The 21,162-nt window shown below is 45.9% G+C and overlaps 2 protein-coding genes across 2 annotated transcripts; both read left to right on the top strand.

Moving 5' to 3' along the window:
- Window positions 1-1,068: 1,068 nt before the first annotated feature.
- Window positions 1,069-3,046, top strand: LOC121764894 (exocyst complex component EXO70B1-like). The gene has a single exon (XM_042160920.1). The coding sequence runs from the start codon at window positions 1,132-1,134 to the stop codon at window positions 2,878-2,880; it is 1,749 nt and encodes a 582-aa protein (XP_042016854.1). The 5' UTR covers window positions 1,069-1,131; the 3' UTR covers window positions 2,881-3,046.
- Window positions 3,047-5,646: 2,600 nt separating this feature from the next.
- Window positions 5,647-8,614, top strand: LOC121765774. The gene is made up of 7 exons (XM_042162002.1): window positions 5,647-6,095; window positions 6,382-6,544; window positions 6,785-6,985; window positions 7,064-7,309; window positions 7,423-7,570; window positions 7,735-7,963; window positions 8,079-8,614. Exons 1-7 carry the CDS (start codon window positions 5,777-5,779, stop codon window positions 8,414-8,416), a joined length of 1,644 nt encoding a protein of 547 aa, XP_042017936.1. The 5' UTR covers window positions 5,647-5,776; the 3' UTR covers window positions 8,417-8,614.
- The last annotated feature ends 12,548 nt before the right edge of the window (window positions 8,615-21,162 follow it).

The following is a 21,162-nucleotide window of genomic DNA, read 5'->3' as shown; positions in this document are numbered from 1 at the left end:
AGGGTTAGCTACCGACGGGCCAGGACCCTTCTCGCCTTCATTCTCAGGTGGCTCGACTTCATTTTCAGGTGGGTTCGGAGACTCCCAACTCTGGCTGGAACGCTGGTATATCGCTCAGAATCGCCGGAATTTAGGGCTTGGAGTGAGAGTTGAAATTTATCGCTCAGAATCGCCGGAACGACACTTTGCCTTCTTCTTTTTGAAAATGAGAGTTGAAGAGTCGTTCTTCTCTTATTCAAAGCATAACTATAATTATGAAAATAATTAATTGGTATTTTTTAAGAAAATAATTAGCAAATTATTTAGTCACTAATAATCTAGTTTAAAGCTTAATTTAGTCAAATTTTTGTTAATTAACGGTTGACTTCCGCATTGTAACTGAGCCGTCCAAAAAGGACCAAACCGGGAGCGATTTTTCGTATATTATGGACCCAAAAATCGAAAAGTGAATATAATGGACAAAATTCGTAATTTGACTATATGTTTTGGACCAAAAGGGAGTTGTACTCTTTTCATTTTTTATTATACTTATTATTTGAAAATGTGAATATGATATCATAACTTATTTTTGTTTTTTTATATTTATCATTTTCACTTTATTAATCTAATTAAACTTCAACTTTTAGTTGTTATGTCAAAATAAAATACCTTACATAAATCGGTATAGATCGCATTATTAATATGTAACTATACATTCTGAAGTTCTTCCATGTGGAAATAACCAATTAACCACTATGATAAAATAGAAGATATAGAGAATCTAATTTAAACAACAAAAAAAAGTTAACTATTCAACACACATGCCCAATTTAAACCGATCTTTTTATAATTTTTGTGTATTTTTATTAAATGGAACATTTAAAAGTAAAATACTAATAATAATAGTTTTAAAAAAAATTATACTAGTATAAGTATGTATTATGGTGGCGGGCGGGGCACGACGCCACGACCTATCACCACACCAACCAACCAACTTAACTATCACAACGACCCTTTGAATATTTTAAAATCAAAAGCATCAAAATTCCCCTCTATCTTGGGTCTGCGTGTTTTCCTCCCTCTCTTCTCTCTTCCTTTCTCTCTCCATTGTCCCAAATCCTCTAACAAGATAAACACCATTCTCCAACGCCTATGGATCCCCAAGAAAATGAACACACAAATGAAGAGGAGGAGCCGCCGCCTCCGCTGTCCTCCCCTCTCCCTCCCGATCTGACAACAATCTCCACCCAAATCGACCAATACATCTCGTCGCAGGAGCCCCTCCCTCCCGACGCCCCCACCATCATCGAGAAATTCCTGATGCTGGTGGAGGAGGAGATGGAGGCCTTCGACTCTACCGACGGCCCCCTCAAATGGACCCGCCTCAAACCCGAAGACGCCTCCTGGTTCCTCCGAACCTCCCACCGCGTCACCTCGCTAGTCCAATTGCTGGCCGACTTCCGATCCGACTACAAATACGCCTACACCATCAACCGCGCCGGCAGCGTCCTCCAGCGCGCGATGTCCTACTTGGAGGCCGAATTCAAGGTCATGCTGGAGGAACACAGCAAGACGCCCGCGGACGATCTCACAAGAGTATGCACTGCAATGCTTAAAGGAGGCTACCAGGACGAGTGCTACCACGTGTACTTCATCGTGCGGAGGGATGCGCTGGAGGATAAGATCGTCCAGGTAGGACTGGAGAACGTCAGCATCGACGACATCCACAGCAAGCCATGGGAGTCTCTCGAGAGAGACATCGAGGTCTGGATCATGAAATTCACCTCCTTCGCCAAGGAGGAATTCCCCGCCGAGCGGAATTTATTAGATTCCGTCTTCGCGGGGGATTCCTCCGCGCCGGAGATCCTCCTCTCCGCCCTCACGTGCGGGATCACCAAGCACATTCTCAAATTCGCGGAGGCGGTGGCGCTCACGCGCCGCTCCCCTGACAAGCTCTTCAAGTACCTCACGATCTACGAGGCCATCAGGGATGTCGTTGCCGGGATTGGCGCCCTGCTGGCGCAGGGCGTGGCGCCCGAGCTCAAAAACGAGGCGTTGATGATCAGAAGCCATCTCGGGGAGGCTATGATCTCAATCCTCACTGAGCTCGAAAACTCCATCAGGAACGACCATGGGAAAAACCCAGTTCCTGGTGGAGCTGTGCACCCGATCACAACTTACGTCATGAATTACCTTGAATTCACCGCGATGTACAAGGGCTCGCTCGAGCAAGTCTACCTCGAGCACCAGAGGCTCGAGGCGACTGTTGCTGCTGCTGCTGCCTCCACTACGGATGCTGAAGGGGTTGTCGTTTCGCCTTTCCAGGCGCAGATCCTGAAGATAATGGACTTGCTCCTCGAGAATCTCGAGGCAAAGTCCAAATTCTACAAGGACACTTCGTTAACTTCGATTTTCATGATGAACAACGGGAGATACATGCTGAAAAAGATAAAGAAGTCGGGAGGGCTCCACAGCCTGCTGGCGGAGACGTGGTACCGGAAAATGTCGTCGGACCTCCGGCAGTACCACAAGGGGTACCAGAGGGAGACGTGGGGGAAGCTGCTGGGCTTCCTCAACCCGGAGGGGCTGACGGGCAACAAGAAGCACGTGAAGAAATTGCTAAAGGAGCGGTTCAAGAGTTTCAACGCGCTGTTCGACGACATACGGAAGACGCAGACGAGTTGGGTGATCTCAGACGAGCAGCTGCAGTCGGAGCTGAGGGTTTCGATAACCAACATGGTGGTGCCGGCGTACAGGTCGTTTCTGGCGAGGTATAGTCAGATATTTTCGTCGAGGAGGCAGACGGAGAAGTACATCAAGCATCAGCCGGAAGATGTTGAGACGGCCATCGATGGCCTCTTTAGCGGCACTCCGGCCACGTCGGGGAAGAGGAAGCTATGAAGAGGCGGTAATTTGATGGAGAGGGGAATGATAATTTACTTGTTTATGGTTTGGATTTGGAGTTTCAGGTGTAAATTTATGTTATGTAGTATACTTTCTTCTAACTTTAGTTTTCTATTCATTTTGGAAATATTTGTAAATTTGGTACTCTATTAGAATTCATGCTGAAGTCTACAACTCTGGAATCTTGTGATAACCACTAGGATCGATTTGGTTCTTAGATTCGTTGTGGCACGGCCACAAAACCACCATATTCTTTCAATCCATTAAAAAAGTGCATTATTCTTAATAATACACTAGTAGATTTTTAATAAAATGCTAATTAATTACTAGTGATTTCTAAATTAATGAATTAAGAGCACCCACAACCGTGCTCATGCCAGCGAGCACGGTTGTGGGTCCGGCCCCACTTTTTCTGTCTGCTCTTCGGCAAGAGCACAACACCCACAGCTGTGCTCTTCCGCAAGGACGAGCACATTTCAATTTAAAATTCAATTAAATAAAAATATTTCCATAATATTAAAATTCATTAAATAACCGAAATAATATTGCAAATTATAAATAAAATAAAAAAGACATAATTAAAATCCTAAAAATTTAAAATTACATAATTAAAATCCTAAAAATTTAAAATTACATAATTAAATTCGTAAAATTAAAAAAAAAACACTACTCGTTGCCGAATTTCGCCCACATGTGTTTGATTAAGTCTTCTTGTTGCTCAATGTGGGTTCGGGTATCGAGCATTGTGTGTCTTGTTTCGAGCCTCTCCCCCACCGTCGTATGCCGACCTCGGCGTGGGGGAGACCTCGCGGTTGAGCTTCCGGCTTCATCCTCGTCGTAGAAGCTAGCCGCCCTCGGTCCTTCGTCGGCTATAATCATGTTGTGTAAGATAATACACGTGAACATGATGCCGGCGATATTATTCACGTACCAGAGTCGAGCCGGGACCTTCACAATGTTGAATCGGGCTTGAAGGACCTCAAAGGTTCTTTCGACGTCTTTCCGCGCGGACTCTTGACGCTGCGCAAAAAGAACCCGTCTCAGGTCTTGCGGGTTGCTGAGCGTCTTCACGAAAGTCGACCACCTTGGGTAGATACCATCGTCGAGATAGTAACCCATGTGGTATGTATTTCCGTTAATGGTGAAGTCGATCGCCGGTGCTACACCATTCATCACATCATTGAAGAGTGGTGAAGAATAGGGCACGTTCAAGTCGTTGTTGGATCCGGCAATGCCGAAATATGCATGCTAAATCCATAGGCGGTAGTCGGCGACCGCCTCAAGGATAAGTGTTGGGCCGCCGCCTTTGTGACCACTTAAGTGTTGCCCCCTCCAAGCAGTCAGGCAATTCTTCCACCTCCAATGCATGCAGTCAATGCTGCCAAGCATTCCGGGAAAGCCATGGACTAATTCGTAAAGATGAAGCAACCGTTGGCAATCATCGGTGGTGGGTACCCGAAGGAATTCATCACCGAAAGCTGTACGAACGCCCTCGCAAAAAAAATTTAGACAAAGGATTCCAGTGGACTCACCGACATGCAAATACTCGTCGAAGAGGTCGGTCGTTTGCCCAGTAGCGAGTTGTCAGATGACACACGTACACTTCTGCAACGGCGTGATACTTTGCTGGCCGGCTGCATCTGGACCTGTTTGGAAGAATTCAACACGTGCGGATAATGTGTTGACAATTCGCATAAACAAGCGCTTTGACATGCGAAAACGGCGTCTGAAGTAATCTGTCGGAAACCGAGGCTGGTCGGCAAAATAGTCGGCAACGAGCCTTTCGTGGGCTCCCTCCCGGTCACGATGGATGTAGCGGCAAGTTGATCTAGTTCGTTGAGGAGGAGGAGCGGGGGTATTCGCTGCGACATATGCTTCATAAGCGGCACGATGTTGTTCGTAGTATTCTTGTTCTTCGCGCTTCGCTTCCGTCATAAGATGGGTGAAATCCATTTGAGGTTGAGTGAGAGATGGTGTAGATAGGTTGTATGAGAATTATGAATGAGATATGAATGAGAGATGATTTGATGTACTAAATGGATGGTGAATGTGTGTATTTATAGATGATTTTGGGGAAAAAAAATCAAAACAAATCAAAAAAATTCAGAAAAACGGGCAAAAAAAGGCCATATTTTTTAGATTTGGAAAATATTTTTTTTATTTTTTATCGGTTTTTAAAATTAAATACCGAATTTTAAAAAAATAAAAATAAAAATATTCAAAGGCAACGGCTATGCCGTTGCCCAATCGCGTGCCGCCACGTCACCTGCTCGCTGGCACGGACGTGCTCGATGCATTGAGCAGCGCCGTGCCAGTGGCGGACGATCTCCTCCGTGCCGCTGGCACGGACGGACGGACGGCGTCCGTCCACCGTTGCGGATGCTCTAAGACAATGGAGTACCTTTTTGCCCAAAGTATAGCGCCGTACAATCTTGTGAATGAATTAAATATAGTACAAATTGACAAAAACTTTGGTGCAGGTATCTAGTTATTAATTACAGTGGTTAATAATAATTATCCGCTTAAAACCATGTTTTCCCTAATCTGGCTGTTAATTTAAATACTCCACAAGCAAAGACGGAATCAAATCATAATACTGGACGCGATATTTATGGTATACGTTAAATGACTCAAATAATAAAAATATACTACAAGAGACGCGTCAAAAAATAATTTCCGTTCCTTTTTTTTTATTTTGTTTTGCGTGAAATAAATTAATAAACCTTATTATACAAATATTAACATCGTCATAACACAATCTAATCGTGTGGCGGTGTATCTATCGAAATATTCGGACATCACACTGTACTAGACAAAATTTAGCTGAAGCTGTTTAATTAGAAGCAAAAGAAAAGATACTCTATCACCGTCGCCGGTGTCGGTGCCGGGAAACATGAGCTCAAAATCTACGACGCGCCGCCGGCGCCGGATTTCCGTCCCTCTTCTCCTCATCGTGATCGCGATATCCACCATTTTCGGCCTCCTGACCACGGATCTCAGGTCGATTGATCCATCGCCCCAGCTCCAGATCAGGAACGAGATCTTCGAGAAGCAGGAGTTTCCAGCTAATTCCACGACGGATAAGGTGGAAGGAGCTGAGGGCGGGAGGAAATGCGCAACGGTGGAAGAGATGGGAGAGATCTTCAGCAGAGGCTATGCGGAAGAGACTCTTAGAGTCAGAACATTGATTCATCATCACTTCCAAACTAACGGTGCGCTTTTTCTTCTTTTCATATTTAAGATTAATTAATACGGAGTGGCATTTTTTGGAGCTCCAAATTTTAGGGATTAGTGCTTTGATAGATGATGATTAGATTTTATTTATAAATGGTGTATTAATTGAACTGTGTTGTGGTGGATTTTGAATGTGTGTAGTTACCATGTGTTTTTCAGTTAACAGAGTGTTGATTTGGGATTTGTGTGTGAGGAATGATTCATCTGTGGATGAACTAATTGTCTTAGCTTTGTGGTTTTGATGGATATAATCTTGAATTTCAGGTGCCTCGAGGGTGCGAAATCTCCCTCCGGAGCAATTCTGCAGCCACCGTTTTGTGATTGGGAAAGCATCGGAAGCTGGTTTGGGAAACGAGTTGTACAAGATACTAACTGCTGCTGCTTTGAGCGTGATGCTGAACCGGTCATTGATAATCGGCCAAACCAGGCATATTGGTTCTCTCTCAAGCCTTTCTGTTTGCATTGGGAATTTGGATTTTATTTGATATTCCATTCAGAAATCCGAAGAATAGACTAGTTGCTCTGTTCACATTTGTTTGCATCCTTTCGTGCGAGTTTTAGTGTTCAGTTACATAAGGACTGAAATAAAACGTGATGGATCGGTGTTAAATTTTGTGTTAGATCTTTGTGCACTGCAGCTAACTTCCGCTGTGTATTTATCTTTCAGGGATAAGTACCCTTTTGGTGATTACATCTCCTACTCCAACGTTACGTTTACATTGAAAGAAATGAAACATTTGTGGAGACAGAATCGTTGTCTGACAAAATACAAAAGGCACTTAACGATGAGGATTGATGATTTCCAGAAGCCATCACGAACCAATGTTCTCTGTGGTAACTGGAGAGAATGGAAGCAACCTATCATATGGTAACTTGGAATGTCAAATGGGGCCGGAATTAATTATCTGTTGTTAGTTGAATGACTATTGAACCGCTCTTTAATCAGGTTCCAGAACACGACGGATGCTGTGGCTGCCCAGTTTTTCTTGAAGAACGTACATCCCGAGATGAGGGAAGCTGCCTCGGATTTATTTGGAAGGCCGGAAAATCTTCAGTACCGAGCTAATGTGTTTGGGGAGATTATGAGGATCCTGATTTCTCCTTCGAGAGATGTGGAAAAGGCAGTAAGTTGGGCTCTTAGTGGTGGGAGAGATCCAGATATAGTTCTCCACATGCGGATGATGATGAATAGGTACTTGCTACCATGAGCTTCTTCTAATATCAGTCTGTAGTTCAGACAAGAGAGCACTTCTGTTACATTGAAAACACATTTTTTTCCGAGTCACATAAATGATAATTTTGTAGATCGGTGAGAGCAAAGCAGGCGGCAGTGGACTGCCTAAGGAAAGCTCTCCTTAATCTACCAATGTTAACAAAACCAAAAGTTGTTTTGGTTTCTGATACCCCTTCCATGGTGAATAACATTGCAATAACTTTAGAAGAATTTGCAGAGGTAACGTCTCAAGTTCTCTGATTTTATCATCATGATCTAATCTTTTGATGCTTCTTCATTAGTCCACATTTTCTTGATTCGTTGTTCAATCACAACATAAACGAGACGTATCCTTGATTTTGATAGATTTGTCCCCTTGCTCTCCCATGGTTTCGATTTTGCAGGTCGTACACTTTGATTATGAAAAGTTCAAAGGAAATATTTCGGGCAACTCAAAGTCGAGCGTCATGAATTTCAGAACAAAGGACTGGGGTCCCGCACCTAGATGGGTGGCCTTTGTCGATTTCTTTCTGGCATCACGCGCTAAACACGCCGTCATTTCTGGAGCTCACCGACGTGTTGGGACAACGTATGCTCAGCTGATCGCAGCACTTGCAGCTGCATACAGACTAGGTAAATCCGAGTAGCTTAACATCCAACGAAAATACTAGCCGTTTACTTGATTATGTTAGATTGGATTGAAAATACATATGATCTAACGAAAGTATACACTGGATTCTGTCCACAGATGAGAACTCGTCTCTAAACTCGAGCATCACGTTCCTTAGCAGCTTCCAACGTCCACTGCTTTCGGAAGGTTTGAAGAGACAGACTGGGTGGGGGCACGTGTGGAACCGATTTGCTGGGCCCCTAAGCTGTCGTGGCCAGTCTAGCCAATGCGCTCTAACACCTCTTCTTCCACCGGCTTGGTGGGACGGGCTTTGGCAGTCGCCCATCCCACGAGACGTGCAAAGGATGGAAGCGTACGGCATGAAGCTCTCGGGCTTTGGGACGTCCGATGACAGCCACCTCAGTAGTTTCTGTCAGTCGCGGACAAATTCGGTTGTAGTAACTCGACTCATCTAGGCATGCGATTCGCTGCAGTCATATTTTTTGTTTGATCTTCATTTTTTGTTGTGTTTTAATTAATTAATTCATTTACGGTAATTGTAGCACACAACGCATATCTGTATCTGGCTCTAGAAGTCATTTGTAGCACGATAAATATTTAAGTTTCTAACATTACGTACTATATACTAGCATTAATTATTAATATTTCCGTAATTGATCTTGCACCTCACTATGCAATAAATTGTTTGCTTTTGGAGTTCATTAGATTTGCAAATTAGATTTTAGGTTCATAGTTCTTTTTTATTGGGTGGGTCAAGCTATAAAACATATCTGTTAGGATCAACACACAAGGCTTACACACTCTTGAATAGATCACACACACTCACTATAATGTGAAGTACTCACACACTTATGCAGAAAACTCACACTAACACTTTAGTATTGAAAGTAGGTGGTTTCTTGGAGAAACTGGAATCTCTTATTGAATGAATTCATCTAACTACATACAAAACGAATCTGAGCTATTTAAAGCTCTACAAATCAGGTAGCAACTGCTACTAACTAACTACCCCAAGAATCAAGAAAGCAAGAAGAATAACTGCTACATCTTAACAAACTAACTGCTGCTCCAACGGCTAGTTTCTTCTAGGCTGCTTCTTTCCTTGATCAGCCTTTAGATTCTCTTCTTTCTTCTCTTCTTGCAACTGAGTGAGCACTCTACTTCTTACAATTCTCCACCTGAGGGCTCACCTCAGTTCTTACAGCAAACATTGATCAAATTCTTACAATGATCAAACTTATCTCTACACAGAGATTTAGTGAGCATATCTGCTGGATTGTGCAGGGTGTTAATCTTTATCACCTTCACTCTCACCCTTTCAATCTCATCTCTAATAAAATGCAGCCTTATGTCTATGTGCTTGCTCCTTTCATGGAAAAACTGATGTTTAGCCAAGCACATAGCTGAGCTGCTGTCACAATGAATCACCATTGTCCTTTGGTCAAAACCAAAATCTGAAATAACTCCCTGGATCCAAAAGCTCTCCTGTACAGCTGTAGTGAGAGCTATATATTCAGATTCTGTTGTTGAAAGAGCAACAACACTTTGTAGACCTGATTTCTAACTGATCACAGTTCCAAACATGGTAAACAAGTAGCCTGTTTGGGACTTCCTGGTATCTAGGTTTGCAGCATAGTCTGCATCACAATAACCCTGCACAACCTCTTCAGATTCACCTTCCCAGCTAGTGAAACACAATCCCCAGTCACTGGTGTGTTTCATGTACCTTAAAATCCACCTCAGAGCATTCCAATGCTCCTTCCCCGGGTCAGCCATGAATCTGCTAGTTACTGATATAGCATGTGCAAGATCTGGTCTAGTACAGATCATAGTGTACATGACACTTCCCACCATACTAGCATATGGGATAGACTCCATCTCCTCAGCCTCATGTTTAGTTTTAGGAGCCTGCTCTTTTGAAAGTCTAAAGCTCTGGGACAATGGTGTTGATGCAGATTTGGCATTCTCCATTTTGAATCTCTGCAAAACCTTTTTAATATAGTCAGTTTGCAGCATCCACAGCTTCTTGCAGCCTCTGTCTCTCAGAATACTTATGCCTAGGATCTTCCTTGCTTTTCCTAGATCCTTCATTTCAAAACTGGACTTAAGATCTTCCTTAATTTTCTGAATTTCAGCCATAGAAGGTCCTGCAAGTAGCATATCATCCACATAGAGTAATAGATAGGCAATAGGAGTTTTGCCTGCCTTCTTTATGTAAATGCAATCATCATACTCTGACTTGGTGAAGCCAATTCTCTTCATCTGTGCATCAAACTTTTTATTCCACTGTATGGGGCTTTGCTTAAGCCCATAGAGGCTTTTCTGTAACAGGCACACCTTGCTTTCTTCTCCAATCTTCACATAGCCCTCTAGCTGTTCCATGAAGATAGTCTCTTCTAGGTCTCCATTTAGGAAAGCAGTCTTCACATCAAGCTGCTGTAGTTCCCAATTTAGCTGGTTCACAACTGCCAACAAGATCCTAATTGAAGTGTGCTTAACAACTGGAGCAAACACTTCATTGAAATCAATTCCTTCTTGCTGTGTGAAGCCCCTAGCCACCAGCCTTGCCTTGAATCTGACTCTATCTTTGTCAGTGGTCTCAATCTTTCTTTTAAACAACCACTTACAACTTACCAGCCTCCTTTCCTTACCATCTGTAATCAGCTTGGATTTGTCCACCAAAATCCATATTTTGTTCTTGAGTAAAGACTCTATCTCCTCATTCATGGCTTCAATCCACCTTTCTCTGTCTTTACTCTTCATGGCTTCTTTATAAGTGAGAGGGTCTGCACCATCAATGCTTTCTGCAGCACATAGGGCATAGTAGACCACATCAGAGAACTTTTCAGGTGGCCTTGCATTTCTTCTGCCTCTATCCCTTGCAATTTGATACTCCCTGGTGGAGTCAGATGTAGACTCACCATCCTTCTGCCTGCCCTGAGCTGGAGCCTCATCTTTCTCTGAGTCAGACTCACTTCCTGAGTCAGTAGCTCCACCTGCTCCTAGGCCAAGCCTCATAGGCTCCACCTTGAAGAAATCACCCTCAGTTTCACTGGAGTCCAGCCTTTCTTTCAAGTTGGGCATCTGATCCTCCAAGAACACCACATCCCTGTTCACCAACACCTTCTGCTTACCATGCTCAATACACCAGAGCCTATACCCCTTAACTCCCCTCTGATACCCTAGCAATATACATTTCAGAGCCCTAGCTTCAAGTTTACTTTGCCTAGCATGAGCATAGGCTGCACACCCAAACACCTTGTATTTTGAATAGTCACTGTGGGCTCCATACCACATGTAATCAGGAGTCTCAGAATTAAGGGCAGTAGATGGACATTTATTGATGAGATAGGCTGCTGTATACACAGCCTCACCCCAAAACCTGCTGCTCAGACCAGAGTCAAGTAATAAGCACCTTACCCTCTCTAGGATAGTCCTATTCATCCTCTCTACAACACCATTGTGTTGAGGATTATTAGGAACAGTCCTGTGCCTCTTCATACCCTTTTCTTTGCAAAACATATCAAATTCAGCAGACAAGAACTCTAGGCCATTGTCAGTTCTTAAGCATTTCACACTCCTTCCCTTCTCTAGCTCCAACTCCTTACACCATATCTTGAACTTTGTGAGTGCTTCTGACTTTTCTTTAAGGATATACACCCACAGCTTTCTAGTATAGTCATCAATGATAGCTAGATAATACTTTCCTCCACCAATTGAACACACAGGTGAAGGCCCCCAAAGATCACTGTGTATATAGTCTAAAGGGGCTGTAGATGAGAGAATACCTGTAGGATAGGGTGCCTTCTTTGCTTTTCCAAGTATACACTTCTCACAGGGGTCCATTTTGCTGAGATCTCCAGAGATTAGGCCTTTCTTGATGAGTTCTTTTAAGCTCCCTTCAGCTGGATGGCCTAGCCTCTTGTGCCATAGCATTAGGGAGTCCTCTGACACTGCATTGCTCTCTCCATCAACAGCCTTAGCCTTTAAATAACAGAGGATGTGCTCTCTGTCAGCCTCCATCATCACTGCATCTCCAGATTTTACAAACAATTTTCCTTGACTCATTAATATAGTGAACCCCCCTTCTGCTCTAGCATTCCCAATGAAATGAGGTTTCTCTTCACTTCTGGAATATACCTCACTCCAGTCAGGATCTTCACAGAGCCATCTTGTAGGCTTAACTTTACTTTCCCTATCCCTTTAATCTGGCAAATATGGTTATTACCTAGCACCACAGTACCTGATGCTTCTTGAAGATCATGAAACCAACTTCTATTGGGGCACATATGGAAGCTACACCCCGAGTCCATAATCCACCTGTGACTGACCCCATTGTCACTAATATTCATAAGTTGAGCAGGGGGGTCAGCACCTTCTATTGGGGCACATATGGAAGCTACACCCCGAGTCCATAATCCACCTGTGACTGACCCCATTGTCACTAATATTCATAAGTTGAGCAGGGGGGTCAGCACCTTCCACACAATCAGATTGGTTGTGGCCCTCAGAGGCTAGCTTTCTCTTCCATGCATGACAATCTTTCTTCAAGTGCCCAGGTTTCTTGCACCAAAAACATGCCCTGGTTTCCTTATGAGCATCAATGCTTGAGGGTTTTGAGCCCTCAAATTTCTTCTTGAAATTCTACTTTTTGAACTTCTTCACATTCAAGGCCTCTGCAGCTTGAACATTGGAGCTTGCAGAACCTCTGGTGGTAGTCTTCTGGAGTTCTTTGGCCATCAAGGCTGAATAGACTTCTGCATAGGTAATAGGCTTATCTCTCCCAGAGATGATTGCATCACTCAATTGGTCATAGGTGCTAGGCAAGGCATTCAATGTGAGAATGGCCTTGTCTTCATCTGAAATCTTGACATCCACATATCCCAGATCATCAATGATCTTGTTAAACTCCTCTAACTGCTCCATGATGGATTTCTCTCCAGAAAAACTATAGGCATAGAGCCTTTTCTTGAGGTACAGTCGGTTAGCCAAAGATTTGGCCAAATAAACTTCATCCAGCCTGTCCAAGATCTCCACCGCAGTCTTGGCTTCTTGAACTTCCCTCAAGACTATATCTCCAAGGCACAAAATCACTGCAGAGTGTGCCTTGAGCTGCATCTCCTCCATCTTCATTTGTGCTTTATCATCAAGCACCGGAGCCTTTCCCTTTTCCTCAGGTTTTGAAAGCACTACAGCCAAACCTTGTTGAATCAAAACCGCATTCATCTTCATCTTCCACAGGACGCCATAGTCATTCTTGCCTGTGAATCTTTCTGCATCAAGCCTTGCTGCCATCTCTGAAACCGTTTGATCTTCTGCAAATCAGCTTCAATCTTCCCACACACGGCGCCACTTGTTAGGATCAACACACAAGGCTTACACACTCTTGAATAGATCACACACACTCACTGTTATGTGAAGAGTCAGCAAACAAGCATCGTCGCAACGTGGAGTTTGTGCCTGGGGATAAGGTGCTGCTCAAACTCCAACCAAATCGGCAACACTCCGTGGCGCGACCGTTATCGGTGAAGCTGGCGCGCCGATATTACGGGCCATTTGAGGTCCTTGAACGAATCGGCCAAGTCGCCTATAGGTTGCGGCTCCCAGAAGGAAGCAGGATACATAACGTGTTCCACGTAAGCCTGCTTCGACCGTTTGTGGGAGGGGAGTCCGAGAGCACGTGGGGAGATTTGCCTTCGGACTTTGACGGCCAACGGCCGGTGGTGTACCCGGTGCGTGTGTTGGATAAACGGCTGCTCTGGAGCGGGGGTCAGACCAAGGAGCACGCGTTGGTTAGGTGGTCCGACGGTACCGAGTCTCCGACTTGGGAGCCGATGGAAATGCTACGTCAGAGGTTTCCAAACATCTTCCTTGAGGACAAGGATGTGGCTATGGAAGGGGGGGTTGATACGGTCCCAACTGAACCACGACCTCAGCCAGAGCCGGACAGTGAGCAGGAGAGGAGAGTCGACGAAGTCAGGCGTGGGAGAGAGGCGCGAGAGGAACCATCGATTGCAAGGACGAAGCCAACAAGGAATACGAAGCCTCCAAGCAGATTTGGCGACTTCGTCACCAAATAATAGTTTTCCATAATTATCTTTATTATTTTTAGCATTAGTCGATTTTTGCCTTTTTATTTTTTGGAATATTTTATTATTTATTTTTTATTTGCGTCGAGCGTAATTATAAGCTCCGTCGGGTTTTCTTGTTGGTTCTTTCCCGATGTTTAGGATTAGGTCGAACCAAACCTAGGGTCCATAGATTATAAATAGGGCATTTTATCCATGATGAAATACAATCAGAATTTTATTGCCCAAATACACGTTTACTTCTTTATCAAGAAACCCTCGAAACCGGCTGCCCGACGAGAGACCTCGCGCACAGCCGCCACGAGAAGATTCCGACGACCCTCCGTTCAGGGCGCCGGACGTTTGTGAACGACGGAAGACGCCGTCGACTGCAGTTAAGGGGAAAGAGCCTTAACATCTGGTGCTTTCAATTGGACTCATGAGACGTTACAATCACTATGGGAGAGCGGGTTGGGGCCCCCCGCGGCGTGGCCATCCGCAGAATCGACGTGATACGGGAGGATTCGATCAGCCTCCGTTTGCGGAGTTGGGAGGCGAGACTAACCCGGGAGACGACGGTCAGCACGGTGACCAGGTTAACGCGAAATTAGACCGTTTGCTGGATCGTTTTGATAGATTGGATGTGTGGAGAGAGGAGACGGATCGGAGGTTCGAGACGTTGGAACCGATCCTTGCCCCAGAGGCGGAACCCCCGTCGCGGAACGATGATTGGGAGGAGGAGGATACGATGGATGTGCGGGGAAAGAGACCATGGGACAGAGCGACTAGACCTCGTAACCCTATCGTGGGGCGACAGGAGGGATACGGCCGCCAGGCCGAGGCTTGGGACGAGTCGGGATTCGGCGCGCATCGGAACAGACCTCATGGGAACAATTAAGTTTTTGACCGCCCGGCTTCGTGTTGGGATCCTCCTCAGCGTTTTAACGCGAGGGAGGCTTCGCTAGACAAACCCGAAAAGGTCAAGATGGCGGCCCCGCGATTCGATGGGTCGGACGCGTCAAATTGGGTATCGAGGGTCCAATATTATTTCGATCACCTTATGATGCCAGACGCCCAACGGTTACACTACGCGGTGATGCTGTTTGATCCACCGGCGTCAGAGTGGATTTTTAATTATTGCGCGAATAATGAGTTCGTCACATGGCGGGAGTTTTTGGAGGACGTACGGCACCGTTTTGACAGACAGAGTTTTCAAGACTACTTCGGCTTATTGGCAAAGCTGACTCAAACAGGATCGGTGCTCGAATATCATGACACTTTCGAGAAGTATCTCAATCGGGTTCGGGGTATTCCCGAGACAAAACTGTTCACGTTGTTTGTGGCAGGATTAAAACCAGATATGCAGGAGCGGGTGCGCCTACATCGTCCGTCGTCTCTGGCCGCAGCGATGGCATTAACCTTGGAACTCGCGGACTCCCAAACCCCCCAGCAGACTTCTCGCCGACCCTGGCAGCCACGGGACACCCGATTCCCGGCAGGGCCGCCACCCAACGCCCAGGCAGCCCACACTGCCAGCGGACCCCCCAACAGCCTGCCACAGGGCGTGCGGCGAACCCCCCTCGCCAACCCATGATTCGCGTGTCACAGGCGGAGAGAGCCGAGCGTGCAAGATTGGGTCTCTGCTATTTTTGCCCGGAGAAGTGGGTCGTTGGCCACGTGTGCAAGCAGCGACTCCTCTGCTACGCCGATGAGACGGAAGAGGACGGCGTCATCAACTTAGAGCAGCCTCCCACGGACGACTGTCCCGACGCAGAGATTGCACACGTCCATGCGATGTATGAAGGGCGACGCTCGCGATCTCTAAAAGTAATAGGCACGATACAGGATCGGGAGGTGTCTATCTTGATCGACACGGGGAGTGATCGGGATTTCATGCACCCACAGATCGCCGAGAACTTGCACTTACCTCTATCGCCCATCCGTCCGTTTAAGGTCATTGTGGGGAATGGTGAGGCCCTACTCTGCTCTCACATCTCCAAGCAGACTAAAATAGAGGTACAGGGAACTTCATTTATGGTGGATTTGCACATTCTGCCAGTGCATGGGCCGGATGTGATTCTTGGGATGGACTGGCTCGAGTCCTTAGGCCCAATCACGGTGGACTTCGCGAACAAAAAGCTACCCTTTTCGCAGGGAGACCGGCGAGTCGTGCTAAAGGGTGTTTCGCCGACGCCACGACGCGTTACTCTGCACATGCTGTCGTCGCTAGTCCCTCCCGGGACGTCCTCGACGTGTTTGAGCTGTTACTGCTGGACCAGGACACGGGGCATTCGGCGCAGACCGAGGGAGAGGATTTTCCGGTGGACCTACCGCCGGGGATATTGGGAGTGTTGACGCGTTTTAAACCGATATTTAGCTTGCCAGTGGGAATGCCACCCAATCAGCCGTTCGATCATCGGGTACATTTGCTGCCGGGCACGAAGCCCGTCAATGTGAGACCCTATCGTTACCCGTATTTTCAAAAAAATGAAATCGAACGTCAGGTCCGGGACATGCTTGAGCAAGGCATTATTCAACGCAGCAGTAGTCCGTTCTCGTCGCCCGTGCTCCTGATCAGAAAGAAGGACGGGACATTTCGCTTTTGCATCGATTACCGGGCTCTGAATGGTGCGACGGTCCCGGATCACTTTCCGATCCCCACAGCAGACGAACTCTTTGACGAACTGGGCAGGGCGCGGATTTTCACTAAGTTAGATCTCCGTTCGGGGTACCATCAGATACGAATGCATGACGATGACATCTTCAAAACGGCTTTTCGCACACATGATGGGCACTTTGAGTTTTTGGTTATGCCGTTCGGCCTTACGAATGCACCGTCGACTTTTCAGGCCGCAATGAACGTTATATATTCCAACCGATGCTCCGAAAATTCGTCATTGTATTCTTCGACGATATTTTGGTTTATAGCCCGTCGCCGGAGACGCACGAAGAACACCTTGCCGCGGTTCTAGATGTTTTGCAGAAGAACAGTTTCTTCGTAAAGTTATCAAAATGCTCTTTTTGTAGCCCCATGGTGGAATATTTGGGGCACTTAATCGGCGACGGCTTGGTGAAGGCCGACCCCAGTAAGATCTCCGCAATGACGTCATGGCCGAAACCCAGATCTGTCAAGCAGCTCCGCGGGTTCTTGGGACTGACAGGTTACTACCGTCGCTTTATTGCGGGGTACGCAATGATAGCGGCTCCGTTGACCGAACTGCTCAAAAAGGAGGCCTTCAACTGGTCCGCTGACGCGGAGGCAAGTTTCGAGAATTTGAAGAGCGCGATGACCTCGACCCCAGTCCTTCGCCTACCGGATTTCGACCGCAACTTCTGTATTGAGACGGACGCGTCGGATGTGGGTATCGGGGCAGTACTATTACAGGACAACCACCCCATTGCATTTTTTAGCAAGAAATTGGGTCCACGCCGCCGAGTAGCCTCAACGTACCACAAAGAATTGTACGCAATTGTGGAGGCGGTACAAAAGTGGCGCCAATACCTCTTAGGCCGTGAATTCGTGATTCGGAACGATCAAAAGAGTTTGAAGGAACTCCTGCAGCAAGTGGTTCAGACACCGGATCAGCAGCTCTATGTGAGGAAACTAATGGGATACAAGTTCACGATAGAGTACAAAAAGGGTACGACAAACCGGGCTGCAGATGCACTCTCGCGTCGCGTAGAGCCAGGGGACGATGAGTCAGTGGCGGTTCAGGATGGAGACGGCCCCGGAAATGAGCAGGCCGACGCGGCACTACTGATGGCAGTCGCCTGTCCGGTCCCGCAATTGATTGAGCTGTTGCGCCGCGAGACGGGTTCATCCCCCGAATTGCGCGAGTTAACCAAGGAGATAAAAGGGGGCCGCGCACCTCCACACTTATCATGGGTGGATGGGCTCATTTACTATCACAGGCGCATCTATGTGGGGTCCCGGTCGTCGGCCCGCAAGCCTATTATGACCGAATACCACTGTTCACAATCGGCAGGTCACCCGGGCTTTGAGAGGACACTTCGGCGCGTAACAGCCGAGTTCTATTGGCCGAACATGAAAAAGGAGATCCGACGCTTTGTCGAAGCATGTATCATATGCCAGACGACGAAGTACTCAACTCAAAGGCCGGCCGGATTGCTACAACCATTACCGATCCCGTCGCAAGTTTGGGAGGACGTGTCAATGGACTTCATCACCGGTCTGCCCCCATCGTGTGGGTACACAGTCATCATGGTCGTCGTGGATCGCTTGTCCAAATATGCCCACTTTGCAGCCCTGCCGACCCGTTTCGACGCTTTACGGGTCGCGCACCTATTCGTTAACACGGTAGTCCGCCATCATGGGTTTCCCAAAACACTAGTATCGGATCGCGATCCAGTGTTCTTAAACAAGATTTGGGAGGAGATTATGCGGCTTAGCGGCACGAAGTTGAACTTCTCAACTGTATACCATCCGCAGTCAGACGGTCAAACGGAGGTGCGAAATAGGGGCCTCGAGCAGTATCTGCGAGCTTTCGCAGGGGATCGCCCCTCCAAGTGGACTAACTTCCTGCCGTGGGCGGAGCTCGCATTGAATTGCTTCTATCACGCGGGGCTGGGCACGTCGCCATTCAAAGCATTGTACGGGCGAGACCCACCCAGTCTAGTATTCGCCCCGCCGTCTGCCGCGACGCCCCCTACAGTGGCGGATCTGATCAGGCAGCGTAGCGAACTGTTGGTTCGCCTGCGGGGGAGTCTCGCACGCGCCCAGCAACGGATGCAAGAGTCAGCAAATAAGCATCGTCGCAACGTGGAGTTTGTGCCTGGGGATAAGGTGCTGCTCAAACTCCAACCAAATCGGCAACACTCCGTGGCGCGACCGTTATCGGTGAAGCTGGCGCGCCGATATTACGGGCCATTTGAGGTCCTTGAACGAATCGGCCAAGTCGCCTATAGGTTGCGGCTCCCAGAAGGAAGCAGGATACATAACGTGTTCCACGTAAGCCTGCTTCGACCGTTTGTGGGATGGGAGTCCGAGAGCACGTGGGGAGATTTGCCTTCGGACTTTGACGGCCAACGGCCGGTGGTGTACCCGGTGCGTGTGTTGGATAAACGGCTACTCTGGAGCGGGGGTCAGACCAAGGAGCACGCGTTGGTCAGGTGGTCCGACGGTACCGAGTCTCCGACTTGGGAGCCGATGGAAATGCTACGTCAGAGGTTTCCAAACATCTTCCTTGAGGACAAGGATGTGGCTATGGAAGGGGGGGTTGATACGGTCCCAACTGAACCACGACCTCAGCCAGAGCCGGACAGTGAGCAGGAGAGGAGAGTCGACGAAGTCAGGCGTGGGAGAGAGGCGCGAGAGGAACCATCGATTGCAAGGACGAAGCCAACAAGGAATACGAAGCCTCCAAGCAGATTTGGCGACTTCGTCACCAAATAATAGTTTTCCATAATTATCTTTATTATTTTTAGCATTAGTCGATTTTTGCCTTTTTATTTTTTGGAATATTTTATTATTTATTTTTATTTGCGTCGAGGGTAATTATAAGCTCCGTCGGGTTTTCTTGTTGGTTCTTTCCCGATGTTTAGGATTAGGTCGAACCAAACCTAGGGTCCATAGATTATAAATAGGGCATTTTATCCATGATGAAATACAATCAGAATTTTATTGCCCAAATACACGTTTACTTCTTTATCAAGAAACCCTCGAAACCGGCTGCCCGACGAGAGACCTCGCGCACAGCCGCCACGAGAAGATTCCGACGACCCTCCGTTCAGGGCGCTGGACGTTTGTGAACGACGGAAGACGCCGTCGACTGCAGTTAAGGGGAAAGAGCCTTAACAGGTAGTATATCAAAAGCAAGACGTGCATATATTCTAATTAAGAATCAACATTTATATTAGTCTTAATTGGCTTGATCACTTTTCATCACCACATTTCATAATAATAATTATAAGGGTGATGATTTAGAGACATAATGTCTCCAAGACATAATACCCTTATGTCAATTTGACATAAGCCAAATTATTATGTAGACTAATATACCCTTATTTTGAATTAAATAATAATTAAATAAATAAATATATATCAATTAATCATAAATGGAAAGGCCATTCATATCAAATTACTATCTTTTATCTAAATATACATCAATCAAATTATTATCAAAAGTCAACTTATATCAAATTACATTCTTTAACTAATAAACTAAATCACAAATTAAGATATACAACCCCCCTATCTTCACTCCTCCATCCGTCGACCTCCACCGTCTCCGTCGACCAGCCTCCACCGTCCGGCCCTCTGCGTCGTAGGTTGCGGCATCTTCAGGCTTGTTCACCCAAATCATTGGTGGCACGATATAAGAAAACATCAAAGGTACCACCCCTTTGCTCTTATTTATATGTGTTTTAGGCTTCGTATTCATGTTCATGGTCAAGCATTTCTCCTCACATCAATGTGTTCAATCACTTATCCTCTTGAAAACTTGTTTTCACTACGTACAGTCATTTAGCACCAGAATATCCTAAGGGTTTTTCATATAGAAAGATCATCTTGAGAGATCAGAGAAGGACGATTCATATAGTAGGCCTCCTTTGTGAGGATTTGTGTTTATCTTTGTTCTTTCCCATTCAGTTATCAATAATGCCGAGAGTATTCTTCCCCAAGTTATTTGCATTTCATTGTGGCATTTTATCAAACATTTGGTGTATGGGTGTTTGAGGTGTTATTTCGTCGAGCATAACTCGTAGGAATAATTTGATAGTTTGATACTAATAATCAGGATCCATTAATTAATTTTGTATTGTTAAACAAGGAAAAGCGTGTAGAATTTTTCCTATCAAATATTAGCTAGATTAACTCGTAGGAATAATTTGATAGTTTGATACTAATAATTAGGGAATAGTTTAACTCACAATAATCCTCCAGGAATAGATTGATGCAATTAGGGAATAGTTTGATACTAAAAAATGAGTATCAAATATTACTCGACTAATTCGTAGCAATATTTTGATAGTTTGATACTAATAATTAGGGAATAGTTTAACTCACAATAATCCTCCAGGAATAGTTTGATACTAAAAAATGAGTATCAAATATTACTCGACTAATTCGTAGGAATAATTTGATAGTTAGATACTAATAATTAGGGAATAGT

Source organism: Salvia splendens, chromosome 14 (genome assembly GCF_004379255.2).
Source record: "Salvia splendens isolate huo1 chromosome 14, SspV2, whole genome shotgun sequence".
NCBI classification, from domain to species: Eukaryota; Viridiplantae; Streptophyta; class Magnoliopsida; order Lamiales; family Lamiaceae; genus Salvia; species Salvia splendens.
This window is presented reverse-complemented; position numbering and strand designations above follow the sequence as displayed.